The 16,887-nt window shown below is 44.7% G+C and overlaps 1 protein-coding gene across 1 annotated transcript in view; it reads right to left on the reverse strand.

Moving 5' to 3' along the window:
* SHROOM3 (shroom family member 3) overlaps window positions 1–14,449 on the reverse strand; it is a 110,631-nt gene extending 96,182 nt beyond the window's left edge. Inside the window, exon 1 of the mRNA XM_062494055.1 lies at window positions 13,075–14,449. Within this exon, the coding sequence (XP_062350039.1) occupies window positions 13,075–13,239 (165 nt within the window). The 5' untranslated portion in view covers window positions 13,240–14,449. The remainder of the gene's footprint in view (window positions 1–13,074) is intronic.
* Between the last annotated feature and the right edge of the window lie 2,438 nt (window positions 14,450–16,887).

Raw genomic sequence — 16,887 nt, forward strand, 5'->3', positions numbered from 1 at the left:
GGAACTTGAGTGAGAAAGCCAGATTTTTAATGAGTGTTCAAATAAGGAAACCTCCCTGGACACTGAGTGTTCCTGCAAATCCAGTTCTCATCTACTCTGCTTTAAAGACTGCTCAACAACTTTTCTAATGCCTGTGTGACTTAGGTGATTGTATCGGATTGGTATCATGTTAATAGTGAAAACACTTCCCAGCACACACTGATTCTGGTAAGACATTAATTGCAAAGCAAACAGCCTGAAGGCCACTATTTAAAAAAAAAAAAAGTTACAATTTTTCAATTTAAATTAGCGTGTCATAATTTGATTTTATTTTAGTAGTTGAAGCTATCTCTGGGAATTGTCACAATGAAAAATGTTATTGAAACAAACCATCTGAAACAAGAGCAAATGTTTTTTTTAACATCCAGTGACCTGAAAATCCATTTTTCACTGAGCTCCAGTTACCAATAATAATAAAGAAAGCAAAATATCTTCCTCCATTAGAAATATGACATGCACAGGAATAATATCCAGTGATTTCATCCATTCCTTTATGAAAATTCTGCCTCACTACCTAAGTTTTCCCAGGAGCTTAAGATATCCCTTGTACTATTAAGAAAAGGTCTTAAAAGGGGATTCTGGCAAGGTTCAGCTCCACTTCACCAGAAGACAAAAGGCCAAAATAAGCCCCAAAGATAATAAGGAATGTCATTCATAGGTGGGATGAGAGCTAAATTACTCCACATTCAAGCAGAGCTTTAGTTTAAAAGACAAGAGTGGGGCACCCTTATTTTGCTGTAGGGATTCCAGTGGCAAGAACAAGGCTCCTTCCACATGCAGGCTAAATGCAGTAAGGGGTGTTGATCCCTAAAAGGCGTGGAAGCAGGAATAACTTTGAAGGGTTGAAATTTTTAACTTTGACATTTTTAAAGCAGAATACTTCAGGTTTGGTTTTGGTGATCATTTTCATTTCAAAATTCACCTGCATTTATTACACAGGGTCAAACAAAACTTGTCTGTTTGGCATGAGTCCCTTGTTTTATTCTGTTCTTCCCATCTTGCCATGATACTGCTTCAGGGTCCTCAAGAACCAGTCTCTTTATACAGAATATTACATAATTCTACGTTCTTTAAGTTTTCCGTGCATTAAAAATTAGTATTCATGCTGTGTTCAATATGCTGTGAGTAAATAAAAACTGTAAATCCAAGTGAACAACCAAACTCCCAGCACTGCCTGTCCCAAATGCACTTCTCCTCCTACACTGCCCCCAAGACAGCAACACACACATATCCAGATACACAGAAAGAGAAAAGGAATTTCATAAGCTCCCAGGCCAGCAAAATTCCTCTTCTGTTCTCCTCCTGACCAGGGTCTTTGGGTTTCCAGCATTTTTCTTCCTGGCTGCTGTTAGTTTTGGCAAGAGCAATAATACCACTAAGAAGTTACAGACCCTCTGTTCCATTCCAAAACCAAATTAGCTAACTTAAACAAGCAAAAAAACAAAACAAAACAAAACAAAAACCAACAAAACCACCACCTTCTTATCAGACGCAATTTCCACCGGTGCCTGAGGGACAGAGGAAATCAGAAAGCGCACTACAACCCAGCAGGAAATATTTCCATGATTAATGCTTCCTTTAGCAGTGCAACAGAATCCTTGCAGATCTTCGGAGATCCTTGGAAGAATTCCATTTACTACTCTCCAGACCATATTTTGCTGTGAGAACCTTATTACACAACAGAAGCATGAGCAGATTCAGAGTAAAATAAGAAAAGATGTATTATCCTAAAGATTTGGAGAACAGGGTGAGACGAAGTTAAGAAAGGCACAGAGGGTTTTCCTTTCACTCCACGTGATTATGCTGTGATAATGCCCGCCACAGACCCGTCCATCACTCGCGGGCTCAGGTCAGAGAAGCTCTCTGACCCGGCCAGCTGGGTGACACAAGCCAAACAATGACAAATTCAGCTTCAGTTGCTCTTGCCAGAGGGATCTCAGGGTTGCCTGTTGAGCAGCTATGAGACAACCACACTTTGCTTTTATCCATCTGGGTTTTTTCTTTCTCTCCCTTTTTTTTTATTTTTTTGGCTAGGGAATTTGCAGGGACAGCTACAGAGCTTGGAAAGGCCCAGCCTCTCATCTCTCCGACACAAAAATGTGTCTTTCTAACTTTGGCTTCCTTATCTAGCTCCCACATTCCCAACTTGTAGCAGATACAGAGGTAATTGCTGGAACTACCTCGATAGGAAGCACTTTAAAGCCATCCTATGGCACAACAAACTAACCTTGCAGATTTCCAGGTATTGCTGTGAAGCTGCCCACTGACATCCCACAGGGATGCAAGGAGACAACTCGGCTCCAAGCGCCACTGGATTGATTTCCTCCCTTCCAGTCATTGAGGAATGCCACGGCCACAGGCTTGATAGAAGATAATGCTTTTATTGGGAAAGGCAGGATACTAGTCCCGTTTTCAAATTACCCTAAAGAGAAGCAGACTCGCTCTGGAGTGCTGAAGTCAGCTATCAACCAAAGACATTTGACTGAGGATTGTGCTTGGTCTACAACTGGTCACCAAAAGCACAGGGGCAGACTACAACCCCCCGTGAATTACAAAGAGGGCTTAATGTGACTCAGGAAAATTCAAGATGATAATGCTGCTGTTGACGTGTGATTTATCCCGACCAGAATTTTGCTTGTGGCATCATCACATTTTTTCCCCAGTACAATATGCCACTGCCTGAGCTTCTGTAGTATCCCCTCACCAGAGGCAGGAGGTCTCACAGAGCAGTGCTATCACACCCTCTCCCCCAAATCCCGAGGGCTCAGTGATTCAGCACTGACTCAGCCGAAGCAGGACCACAGACTGAGCCACTTTGTGTCATTTCCCTTTGCCTTGCAAAGTCTTCCGTCCAAGGGGTGACACAGCCCAACCTGTTAAGCTAAAGAGAGCTGACGAGATCCCAACCTGAGAATAAAACCTACAGAACAACAGATGCTCACCCTGGTTCTCTTCAGCTCCAACCAGCACAGGAATGTTTTGTTTCAGCAGCTGATGAATATAGCAAATTATGTGCCACTAAGGCACGATTAATTTTGTTTCTCCTTACTCCTTCCTCCAAACCTCCAGCTTCTGTTGGTGTGTCCATGGCTCAGTCTCCATCAACCTCCATAAACCAGGAAAAGCCCATGTCCCTGGTGGGCAGGGAAACATCTAACTGCAGTTCATAATTAATGTCCAACACTTGTTTAAAGAACAGCCAGTCTTAAGGAAAGCACAGATGAAGGCTGTGCCCGGATATTTTTTTTCATAGCACCAGTTTCCTAGAAATCTTGGATGTACTCTGTGCAGGTTTCTCAGCTCAGACTGTACAGAGCAGAGTCACCCCACAGTCTTGCTGCCTTTCCACACTGGCCACAGGAAAAGAAAGACTGAAGCACCTGCAGTTCTTGTGCCTGAAGTTTACAGATTGCTACCCCAAAGTATTGGATACATGGAGGGACGAGCGATTTTTGGATGCACCCCTTAGTGAACAGGTGAGGACACAGGTGCTGCTGGCAGGTCAAGCGTTGCTACATTAGAGGCACACTCAGAAAAAAGTGCAAGAACTTCTGTTCCCAAAGCAGAAGGAACTGTTCATAAATTGGAAATCCTAAGTTTTTCCAACTGTGGAGGTATTTTTGCTGAGAGTGGCCCCCGCAGAATGGCACAGAGGAGGGTGGGGACCCCTGGGCCAAACCAAACTGCCAGTGACTAAAGCAGGAGCAGGAATAGGGCCTGGGGCTGGAAAAAGGAGCTGCTCTGCACGTATGAGCAAGGAGAAGCAGGGAGTCCCTCCCCTCCCGTGTGTGTGGCTGTGTTTTTGGCCCAGCAGAAAGGCCAAGTTGCCCCTGATGAAGCTGTGATGGAAAACTAATCCTCTCCAACAATATCCCAGTGCTAAGAAACATCCGTAGATCTGGGCAGGGGAGAGAGCAAGGACCTCTTCTAAGGGCATTTGTTTCTCCATCAGTCTTTTGTGGTGTCTGTCCCGCACCCACCTCCTTCCCTGCTTGGTTATTCCAGCATTAGTTTGCACGGGCTGTTTGCAGAGACGGAACAACAACAGAGGTCTGCTTGGAAAGCCAGCAGAAACCTCTTAGCTTGAGACCAGGAATGTGCAGAATCCCCAAAGAACAAAAATGTTTGAACTTGCCTCCCCAAAAGTGCTGTATTCATTGACTTGCAAGCAGGGGGAACAGCCATAGTAATTTAACCTAGGGAAGAGTGCCAACAACTTATTTAATTGCAGAGTTTGTGCCAACAACCCCACAATACAACTATTAATACAAGTCTGCAGTACAAGACTAATTCTGCTAACCTTTTGCTGTTGCCTTTTAGTCAGGTCAGCGGCTGCATCCCTTCTGTGCTGACACTATTCAACAAACACTGGCAACTGCTTTTAAGCAAACACCAAACTGAGCAGGGCAGGAGGGAGGGGAGAGGGACCATTGAGAAAATGAAGATTCCCCCCACGACCCCACCCCTCACTGTCCAAATGTTTCACATTTCCTTCTCCGTTTGGAGCCCCTCTCTTGAAACTGCAAATGTGTCTTGCTATGTATTTGCCCCTGGAAGACAGCCAGATCTTTGGTCTGGATACCATCAGCTCATTTCCCAGTTTCTGTGAGACTGCATTGGAGAGATGTGGGTCTATCTCAGTCTACTGGCAAGACTGGTCATCAATCAGTGTATGAAAACATGAGGTCTGACACTGGAGACCAATCCACTTTTCTAAATGCAGCATTCCTTTAAAGAACACGTATTTTTACGGAAAAAATTAAAAAGAAAGCAATAATGGATTGGCACTACTGCAAGTTTTCAAGGGCACGATTATTCCAGCAATTATGTGCCACTGCAAACATCGTAAAATTCAGTATCGAATGATGCATAAATCTCAAGCAACATTCTTGTACAAGGTAGTGAACTCCCTACTGCATTTGCAGACTCACTCCTGCTTCACTCTTCACCCATCTCCACATTTGGAGTTTTATACTTACATCTCGTGATTGTATCACAACTGTAAATTCCAACCACCTGGGAGCTGATTTCTTTATTACACTCATAAACAGCATTAAAGGGGTTGTACCTTTTACCTTTATCCTGTTGCCACTACCATGACAGAGAAAATAAATCCTGCTCGCAAGCTCAACAGAAAACCAAGGTAAAAATTTCCCTAGGGCTACAGTGAACGTTCCTTCTCAGGGGCTCAGTAGTTCTCCACAAGTACTGAGAAATTTTCAGACCTCGCTGATCCTACAAACCAATTCCCCGAAGACTTGAGCTGCCAAATGTCACGTTTAGGAAAGGCCCCGCTCCCGACAGCGGCTGTTAAACCCCGGGATCTGTTGGATCTCTGCTGGCCGGGGCTGGAAACACGGGAGGGGCGGATGCGGCCGGGCCGGGGCTGCTGACGGCATCACTGCAGAATGTGTGAGCGAGCCCCGCTACAACACCCAGCCGCGGCATTTGGCTGCCAAACCCCCCATTCCAGCGCGCTTGGAAAATCCCCATTCTTGACCGAGAATGGGGAATGGCTTTCAGGCTGCCAGATTATCTGGCCAGTCTGTGGGAACTGCAAAACGCTGCACCTGCCCGAAAAATGGCACCAGCTCAGCACAAGACGTTTCCAGAGGGGGAAGTTAATATATGGGAGGAATGCACATAAATCCTGTTATTTCTTAATGGGATTTGGGAGCTTATTTCTCACCCCGTGCTTTGAAATGTATCCCACAGCCTATTCTATTAATGAATTTAAGCACAGTGATTTTCTTATCAGCAGGAATCATTCTTCACTGAGGTTTGATTTTTTTTTTGTGGAATTTTTTAATGCAAGTGTGAAAAATTAGTATTAGGCTTGAATACCAGTTAGGATGTTAACAAGCTGTGTCCTGGATAAGCTGCTCTTGTTCCGCTCCTGTTGCTCTTTTCCTGACTTCAGTTTCAATTTCAAGAAATGTGCAATCATTTATTTGTTGGGGTTTTTTTTATGATATAGGCAGTGGCTGGCTAAAACTGGAAAGACGGGAACTCTCTATTTCCAGTTCAGCTGTGTGAATGAGTGGACACCAACTTTCTCTTACTTAAAACAAGTAAGTTTGGAAAGGTTTTTTCCACCTCTCAGGTGTACTCAGTTGGTATTGATGGGTACCAACATCTTTCAGGGTTTCCTGGCACTGCCTTGGATGCTCTCTCTGCTGCCACTGGATGGGGATTCACTCAAGGCTTTGGAAGCACATAAATGAGTTACAGAAATTTTCTGCCTTAGCAGTCTATTTTCAAAGGCCTCTGGACATTGTTCCTTCAAACACCAGCATTCACTGGAAAGCAAATGACAGTTCACCTCATTTTCACTTTGACGGATCCCTCCCAATTCTGACTAGTTCACAGAGTATCCTGAGTTGGAAGGCACTCATAAGCACCAAGTCCAACTCCTGGCTCTGCACAAGACCACTCTAAGAATCCCGTCGTGTGCCCAAGAGCATTGTCCAAGTGCTCTTTGTCTCCTTGTGCTCTGGCAGGCTTGGAGTCCATGGCCACTGCCCTGGGGAGCCTGTTCAGTGCCTGACCACCCTCTGGGTGAAGAACCTTTTCCTAGTATTCCCAACCAGCTCCTGACACAGCTCCAGCTGTTCCCTGGGATCCTGTCACTGGTCAAATATTTCCCATGCAATAGACCTATGCTGGATTCATGCTTCACAATTCTGAGCTTCCCCAAAAGTTCCTGAAGGTAAACACCAATGAAATTTAAGATGAGATTAGCTCAGCTCCAGCTCTATTATCAGTGATGGGTTTTCTTCCTATGCCTTGGACTCCCAAGAACTGTGGGAAAGGCTGAAAGTAGTGGACCCTTTCACATGCAAACATCTACTTTATAGAAACGCTGGGTCTCGTTTTAGGATCTGTTTTTAAACCTCAACTCTGGCTGTATCTGCCACAGCCAAGGGAACAAGGATATGTGGCATTTTTCTGTCTAATCTTTCATGTAAGCTAAAGCCAGGGCAGGATTTATGAAGGCTTCATTTCTTGACCCCAAGGATCACGTGTCACGTTTTATCACAATGGGATTCCTCTCTGTCCTGAGAAAAAAATATTTCTTCTCTTATACTTCTCTGTGACTTTGAAGGACCATGCTGCTGCTGTGGAAGCAGTGAGGGGCAGAGACCTGATCTTTCAGAGCAGCTGTCTCTGGGGTTTTAGGCCAAAACTTCACAGCCTGGGCTGACCTCTGCTAAGGAGGAAACTCTATAAAGCATGACTGGTCAACTGGACACCAACCCCTGGCAAACACCGTCCCCACCTCTCCTCAGCACAGAGAAATCCTTTCTTTCATCATCTCCTTCCACAGGCACGTTCATAACGGAGCGGTCTGCACCCCTTGGGATTCATGGCTTGGGACAAGCAATGAATTCCCTGCAGCCAGGCTCCCTGTGATGGATCAGGGCACAGCTGGCACTGTCCCCTCAGCAGTCTGAAAGCTGCCCCTGGCCCTGCTGGAGCAGCAGCAGCGCCCACCAGGCTCTGCTCACGTCAGGCACTGGGTTTGCCTGCGGCTGCTCATTCAGTGCTGTGGAAGGAGGGGAACAGAAGTCTTTTTGTGCTGGAGAACACTGAGCAGCCTAATGGCGGGGCTGACTATAGAAGCCTTTTCATGCAGCAACTCCGTGGCTTTAAGAAAAGGTAGGGATCCTGTCCCTTGTGCTGGCATCAGCAGTCTTTAGAGAGGCCCTAACGTGAGCCCTGAGAAACTAGGAAGAGTGGTGAGGAACTGCCTCCTGCTTCCCCAGACAATTACAGCAGTAGCTGCCAGTCTGCAGCATCCAGACTCCCTTGATACCTGGGATCAGACATCTGCCTTGTGCACTGCCTGCCACAAGGGTCAGATGTGCCAGCAGATGATTTTTGCACCATGAACCCCTCACTATCACCAGCCCACTTGCAGAATATTGGGACATCAAGGGTGAGAAGGGTTTTGTTTGTTTGGTTGGTTTTTTTATATTAACAACACAGGCCCCGAGCTATTCTTCAGCAGGAAGGAGAAAAATAAAGTCCATATAAAGACAGGAACATCGTGGAAATGTTAAAAAAAAATAAAATAATTTTTTTAAAAAATCACAGAAGATGTCACCATGCCTTTGGCTCAGTTTCATGTCCTAATGCCCATGCCAACAAGTTTCTCATGGCTGCCAGCTTCAGAGAAGTGTCCCTCACGTGAGCATGGGCCAAGGGTTTCGTGCCTGCAGCCCTACAAAAAGGCTAACAGTTCCTAAACTGCCACTTGTCACACCAAGGGATACGGGGACAGATGCAAAGCAATTTTGCCTGTCAGTGCATCAGGTAATTTTGTTTCATTTATGGGGCTCTGGGCGTTCCAGCAGAAAAGCTATGAGCTCCTGGTACTGGGAGAACACCGATTCCCAGTCTTTGGAGCAGAGACAGGGCTAAGTGCCTGTGGACCAGCTGGGTACAGAATGGCCTTTTGAGTTTTGTTTTGTCAAGAATGGTGGAACAATTCTCACCGCACGTTACTGAGTGCTCTAGGAGCTCTCCCAGCCAAAAATACCAGAGAAGTAGCACAGGCAGAGGAGCCCCTGTGAAGGCAGGCAGGTCCAGCTCCTGCAAGCCCCCACTGCTGTTCATTGCATCAGGCTCCAGACAAGGTTTAGACATCTTACAAGAATTCCGGATTATTTCTCAGGCTCTGTCCCAAACTATTCCCATTATTATCAAACTTTTATTGCTTCCTACATCCCTGCTGAGAAGTAAACCTCAGAGTTTGTGTCATGCTTTTGGCATGAGGTGCCTGCAAACGACCTGCCCTTTTGAGTGAAGGGAACCCATGAACTCGAGCACAGCATGTGAAAAGTGTTCCCACACAGCCACAGTCCCAGGGAGAACGCTTTGGATGCTTTAATTCCTAGGCAAGAGAAACAACTCCTTTGTTAGCATTGTCAACACCGAGCTCAAAATAAAAGGGCATTTCAGAGGCCTACAACAGCCAGAACTGTTCCAAAGGTTTGTGTAGAGAGGAGAAACACACCACAGAAATACCTCTCTTGCCTCCAAAATGGTTGAGACTGATTAACATTAATTACCTTAGGTTAAAAATTCTTAGAGAAAATTGAGAGGGAACGAAACCTTCTGTTACCAGCTTGCCTTTACTGCCTATAACAGTCCGGGCTTTCATTTTTACTTTTTTTTTTTTGATCTTGCAGCTAAGGGTGAGCCAAAAAAGTAATTTGGAAATAGAAATCTGGGTTTTCTTCTAGGTATTATCATGATTTTTAAGGCCATAGAATACTGGATTCTAATTAAAAAGGTGGTATCACCTGTGATCACTTTGGCATTTGTTATTTAAGTTCTGTTTCCAGATGAAGAAACCACTTGTTTAATGAAATTTCCACTGCAAGCAAATCTCCCCAAAATCGGGCCAAAATTACAGGCTTCTAAATTGCTAAACAGGTATAACAAAAAAAAAAAATCAGAAATTCAAATGTAGGACCCAAGGTCTGGAAACAGAGGAGTGGAGGTCACTTCAGGGAACCTGATTTCGACTCATTTTGAAGCCTTAGTGACACATGCTGGACACTGAGTTACTTTTTAAGCACACATGGGTTTAAACAGTAAAAACAAAACAAGCAACTGCCCTATTTTTCTAAAAAAATGAAAGTAATTAAAAACTTGAGAACCCTCTTGCCAAAGGACTATTTGACAACATGTCATTGACTACATTTCATACCACAGAATCAACATAAAAGGGAAAATACACAGTGTTAATTTGCCTCTTTTTGGGCACTGTCCCACTGCTACCCAGGGACATTCTGGTGCTCCTCTAGGTCATGAGTTTTGGACATTTCCCTGAGGCACAGCACAAAAGGAACATACAACTAACTACCTTTTGCCATCCTTCCATTCCTTTCCTGCTGGTACAACAAAAACAGATGCTGGGAGGATTCCACGGACCTTTCTTCTGAGGCTTGTCTCAGGGAAAAACTTGAGTCAGATGTAATAAATTTATGGTCTGCTCCCACCTCCAGCAAAAGGAATGATGAACAGAGCTGCCTGGAGGACTTACAATCAGCTGCCATGGAACTGTTTCAGTGTAGGGCTGTCTTTGCACAGGGGAAAAAAAAGAGCAGCATTAACATAAAAAATTTGTGAGCTTTAGCTACACAAATTCACGTTAGCTGCACACCCCACACTTCTGAGGAGCTGAGTTAGGCTGGGTTGCACGATGTGCTGAGCACCGTGGCTGAGTCAGCGGAGCTTTACTACTGGTTTTAACTGGGAGTTTGCCTATCCGTGCCCACGTGTGCACTCAGCCACCTCCCCCCCTCCAAATCAGCACGGAGAGCAAATAACCTGTTCTCATTTGGAAGGCAATGCTAAAAAAAATACACTAAAAATATAGTCAGGCTCTGGTAGCTGGCTCTCTGTACCAGCACCTCCTACCAGCTGAGAACACAGCCCTAACTTTTGCACTCCCAACTGTTGTTTCCCTCACTTTTGGGTAAATTCTCGGCATATTACTGGTGGAGAAACATGTCCTTCCCAAGGGCTGCCCAGGGCTGTGAGAACCAGTTTTTGTGCATGTGGCCTTTTTGTGAATTCACTCCTCTTGGTTTTGAACTTCCATTAAAGCCTTTGGTGGGAATCTGAGACACATCAGCAGTCCGGGTCCCCAGCAGTTCTGAGGGCTACCTTATTCACACAGACCTGTTGTCTCTCTCTGCTATTCCAGAACAATACATCAGTGTTACTTTGTTTTAAGTCCTGTTGCAAGCTGTCAGGAGCACCAGCTTAGATAATTGCTGAAATATCCAGTTCTATTTATTCTCAGGGCATTTAGCACCACTCTGTCAGTGCAAACAAGACAGGTAAGCAGACATACAAATAATTATTTGCCAACAGAACAGGGAAATAAAACAAAAACAGAAAATAAAACTTCTTAACTATGAAAAATCAGAAATTAAAAACTGACATCTACATTTTATGGTATTGATACGTAGTACTATTTAAAACTGTTGTGGGATCATTCCCAGTGCTTGCATCTTTAATGGTCCCTTTGAACCTAAAACTTTCTTTGATTCTCCAAGCACTCTTGTACAGAATTAAACCTGTAACATAATTCATCATTTCCCCACAGCTCCTCATTACTTCACAGTACGCTCAGGCGAGGAATACTGAATTAACTAAATGACTAATATGCAATTAATTCTGAAGAGCTCATAGTGAATTGAAGCACCAGAGGAATTTCTCAGTAGAAACTGGAAACCAGGAAACGGGGAGCTGCCTGAATTCCAGAAAGCAGAGCTTTCACATGCAGCCATTCTCCAGCTCTGCATCACCCCTGAATGAGCAAAGCACTGAAATGCTGAAGCTGATGGCACAAACTGATCAGGGACTACAAGGAGAAAAAGGGAAAAACCAACCAAAAATAAAACCCAGCACATTTTTGCAGCATTATTTCAGGATAGGCAGGCACAAGTCATACTATGCACACTCCAGGCATGTTTGACATTAAGGGGCCTGGTTGTTGTGGAAACCAAATCCCATAGATTAAGCAGTGTTCAGCAGCCAGAGCCATCATCCATACTCTCTGTCTCCCTTCCCCCAATTAAAAAAAAAAAAAAAAGAAAGAAAAAAAAAAGAAAAAAGAGGGGGAGTGTGATTTTTACATCAGAAAAGAATGTCATAGCAAAAAAGAAACTTCCCTCACAACTGTCAGGAACAGTGAACAGCCTGTATTAGTCCGAAGCGTTTATAAAATGAAAATTATATGCCTCATTTCAGTGAGGCTGCTTTTGCTGTCTGTGGCTATGCCAAACTGCCTCCTAGAAGGTCCTGGAAGAAAGATGATTGAGTGAAATTCCTAAAATCCTTTTATGATGAAAAGACTGTAATGGGATTCCCCCCTTTTTTTTTTTAACTTTCAACATGTAAATGTAGTAATCACAACTAATTTACTTCAGTGACTAACAGTCTTCACATGAATGTGTTTGCACAGGGAGTTGCAAGGGGATCTGAAAATTGCAAAGGATTTAAACACCATTGATTCTGAGTATCAGCATTTTCTTTTATCTGCTGCTGGTTCTGATCCATCGAATTCCCCACAGACATCCCAGTTTGCAGGAGGGACTAAGAGTAGACATAAGTCTCTCTGTGCACTGGTAGCTTGACATACACACTATAAACACAGAATGCACCAGATTGATTATACAGGACAAATGTGGTTAGGACCCACTAGAGGTGAAATTTCAGAATTACCTATATCCTATTTTCTGAATAGTTTTAGGACCATAGGTCAAACATATTTCAGATATTCAAAGATTTAAGGTGCTGCTTTTGAAAATCCGAGGTCTTCAGCACCTGCATCTTGAGGTACCTGGATAACAGACCAGTTGTGATGAGAACGACTAATTCCTTCTCCCATTTTCCCCCCTCAAAATATCCTTGAGAACTATGCTGCTGTTGAAAATACCCATGCATTAAATAATAAACATCTTGAAGGCACCCCATACTTAACAGATACTTAGTAAGTAGGGCAGCAAAACGACCAGCACAGCACAAACTACACACTTAGCAATCAGGTTCAAGTAGTTGCTGCACTGTTTGACACACACACTCCTAGTTAGCCAACACTGCACCGTGTGACTGAAAGCACTCACTTGGTTTTACCTCAGGAGTGCTGGGGATGGACTGCTGACCATGCTCAGACATGCCACGACTTCACCACACAAGATCACTTCATGAGAGTCCCCTACTCCCTCCCATTCATAGCAGTGAAATAAATACAGCCAATTTCTGCAAGCCACGATGCTTTCTGTGGGACAAAACCTGCACTTGGATAGCTGAACAATGCCAAGAGCTCTCCTGTGTTTCTCAAATCCACAGCTCCTAAGCAAAGCTGCTGACTTGAAGAGGTGCTCAGCACTTAAAAACCTAGCCAAATACAACCTGAGTTATAACATTTCAGTGTTACTTCCACAACTCCTTCCCTCTGAGTGGGGCACCACTCCCACCTTGCTTGCATGGCATAGAAAATGAGAAAAGTACCTTTGAGATGATTAATGGCTGTCCGTGCTCCAGCCCACCCTTCAGCGTAAATCCCCATGGAGCCCCTCCTTGCAGCAGTGCCTCCAGGTAGATGTATCTGCCCTTGTGGGTGATGCTGCACTCTGACGGGGATATGCTGGTGTTAATGTTGTCTAACATCCTCATCTGTCCTAATCACATACTCGAGCAAATGCAAAACCCACTCAGGCAGTCACAGAGCGACCAGGTTGGAAATCAAAGTCCCCAGAAGCCCACCACAAGTCATCCCGGAATACGAGGAACAAGAAGAGCCTGAGGTGGAAAGTTCTGCTTCAGAGCCGGAGTCCAAGGTGAGGAGTTAAAAACAGCCCCATCAACATTTCAGCACGCTGCTTCTCCCTCGGGATCTTAGCTTCTGCACTCAGCTGTCCCCATTCCCAGGTACTCTGGGCATGAGAGAAATGTCGGTAAAGATCTTTTTCTGCCTTCAGCAGATGAAAACTGCACTTTTCAGGATGGGGCAAAAAAATAAAAAAAAGGGAAAAAAACAAACCAAAACAAAAAGTTTATGGATTTAAAAGCCCCTGGCCAGTAAATTGCCAAAATCCAAACGAATGCTTCATTTGTGATTGATTATCAGTCTTTTCTTCCTTTCTGCATGCGATTTACCATTACAATGGCCTTTTTGCCTCAGCCCGCTGCACTAAAAGAATGGAAGCGTCTTCTCCCTCTCAGCTCTCAGTTACTCTGTTCGCTTACTTCACAATTTTCTGACTTGTCAAAAAAAAAAAAAAAGTCTGGTGGAGGAGGAGAGAGCAAGTCCATTCCTAAAACCCTTTAGAGGGGTTTAAAATGTGAAATAACTCCATAGTTATTGGATTAAAGGGTGAAAAAAAAGTTACTGGGAAAACTGGAGAAGCAGGTGAAATGAATCCTCTGGGAAAAACGTTAATGGGAGAGCTGAACTCTTTTCATTTTCGGTGCTCTCTCTCCCCGATGAGCTGCCAAAGCTGCAGCAGCTACTGCTGCTCTGAGGGAGGGTGAGGAAGCGAGGGGGGAGAGAGAGAGAGACGGATTAAGGGAAGTACGGCAGTGCTGCCCAATTGTGCACATCAAGCACGCAATTATAAAATGCAGTGTGCAAAAGCCGGGGCTCACCCTTTTATTATGTCCCCGGAAACAACCATCTTTCTATTGTCCTTGCCAAGGAATTGTAACAATCCCAACTGCCAGTTGCTGAAAACACAATGGACCTGTTCCAAATCAGCTCAGTGGAGCACTGCTAATAATTCTGCTCTCATAAAGTGCTTTTCCTCTGCGTGGAGCCTACCAGCTTCCCGGGACATATTTCTTTTCCCCATTTCCATTGCCAGAAAAGGCAAATGTTTTCCCTATAAATGAAAAAAGAAACACCACCAAAAACTCTGGATACTTTCATTAATGCAGGCAGAACACGTGGATGTGGGTGCATCTGCTCTTCCTTATGTGCACGCAGACTTAGGGACTTGGCTCATCACTTACCATACGTCACAGCATGTGTCACTGAAGGTGTGCAAAACCTTTCCTGATTTTTAATTTCATTTTTAATCTCGAACGGGACAACAGAGAGAAGAGACCAGAGCCCACTGCCCTTCCTGCTGGCAGAGCTGAGGAAGCACACCGTTGTGTCTGTGCCTCTAAGGCACTCCCAGCTTTTGACCTCACCATGCCTGGGATGAGCATTATTTCTCCTTCGGGTTTGCAGGCCCTCAGGGCCTTGTGTAAACACAACCTTATTGAATGTGGGGGAAAAGCTTTGGAGCTGGGAGTCTAAACCCAGGGATCCTTGCATTTGTCCGTGCCACCCCATTCCCATCCCCATCCCATTCCCTACAAGATGTAACAGGTTCCCAGAGCCTTCTATTTGCCCTATGTGTCCTAGGTTTCATTCCCAACAGCCATGGAGATGAACACAGGAAAGAGGCCCCTTGCTTTCTTTTTCATGGTAGATGATTCCTCAATCCTTGCTTATCCTGAGCTTTACCCCCTCAGCTTCCCTCCCTGGGGCTGAGTTTTCACTAACCTCACATCCTGGTCCGGCTCACGGATTGCTATTATCCAGAACTCACCCTTTAGCCTGACTCAAATCAGATTTGTGAGGTTTTACGCTCCTAATGTTTCAGTGGGAAAACCCTCACTCCAAGCCACCACAAAGAGCAATAATTCATTCCCATGCTCTGCACAGCCTTTCCAGGGACGGGCGAGGGCTCCGGGAGCTCTCTCGGGACCGTGCCTCCTCCTCTCCACAGCCAGCAGGAACAGGTAAGGCTGTGTAAGGACACACCAGCCTGCGGACAGGCAGAGGCACTTCTCGGGATTGCATCCATTTCCCACACAAAATGTTTGTCACCACACCTGCCTGCAGACACCAGATTTCCAGTGAGAGCTCTATTTCTTATGGGGCCTGCTACATCTGATGATTAAAAGTTACCAACAGATTTCTGAGAGACACTTAAACTTCTTCTCCAGCACTGTGGTTCATTTCAAGTGCTGAATCCAGTACCATCTTTGCCAAAAACTCCGTCAAATTTATCACCATTGCAAGCACAGAATTTTCTCCTCTTGCCACCTCCAGATCTGCTGGTTTTTTTCATCCTGTTAATCCAGCTCAAAAAAGGTCACATGTAGGTGCTCCCATGTATCGGAGACTCACAACCAGCTAAAGAAAAAGGTTGGATCAATCACCCAAAAAGGGCTGCCAAATACTGTGCTACTTCCTCAGCAGGATCTTATTCCACACAGGAATTCCTCTCAGGACAGAGCTGAGATACTCCTTGATGGGATGCACCCAAAAGAGACCTGGGCTCAGAAAAGTACTTTCCACACAGAACAATATATTTGAAGTTTTGCACAGTTTCGGTGTAAGGGAAAATAAATTTGTAACGGTCATGTCAAAGCCCTTTCCCTCATCGAGCACTACATTGCTAAAGCAGGAAAAATTACCACTGATTTCACTTTTCAGAGGTCCCAATCAAACCCTGTATTTATCATCAATCAAGGCAGCTGGCAACTGCTTTTCCTAAATTCCTTGAAATACTCCAAGTTTCTTTTGCAAATGAAGTTCACCAGAGCAACACTGCCCCCGTCTGCTGAAACCAGAAATTGTCACAGTCAAAGCCGATCGATTTACGCGCTACCATTTCCTTAGCTAACGGGCATTTACTACACTTTCCCCTTTCAAAAATGAAGCAGGATCTGTCCTGAGTACTCAAAGTGCCTGATCTAATCAAAGAGACGAAATTCAGCTCATCTTGTGCACAGTCGTTACTGCCCTTTTGTCAGGAGAACCCAACACTAGGCTTAGTTTAAATCTGCCTGCTGCTTAGTTCTATCCTGTAAGCTGGGAGGAAGCAGATTCACAGTTTGTGTCGAAAGAGAAGTTGTGTGAAATAATGCGGGCCCTCCTACCTTTCAGAGAGAGTGGTTTGTTGATAGCCACTCAGGAAGCATGAAAAGGCTGAAAAAGAAATGCTCCTTTTCCCCTGGTCCCGGGTTTTATCACTGAAGAACTTCTCTTTTCCTCCCAGACAGGGCTCTGTGTAAGTTGAGGAGCATCAGGAATTTTAAATAATGGACATCCTTCAGGCACCAGTGGGCCCAGCTTCTTCCTCTCCCCAGGAGTCCTGAAGCCATTCGCCTAAATCTGCAGTAGGATGGAACAAAACACAAGTGTCAAAAGACACAGCTCTCCTGGATCAGCCCAGGACCCCTTCAGGAATTAATCATTTCCTCCTGGGGTAGCAATTCCCCTGGAAGTTCATTGTATTTAAAAAAAAAAAAAATCAGGAATAAATA

Source organism: Cinclus cinclus, chromosome 5 (genome assembly GCF_963662255.1).
Source record: "Cinclus cinclus chromosome 5, bCinCin1.1, whole genome shotgun sequence".
Taxonomy (NCBI): Eukaryota; Metazoa; Chordata; class Aves; order Passeriformes; family Cinclidae; genus Cinclus; species Cinclus cinclus.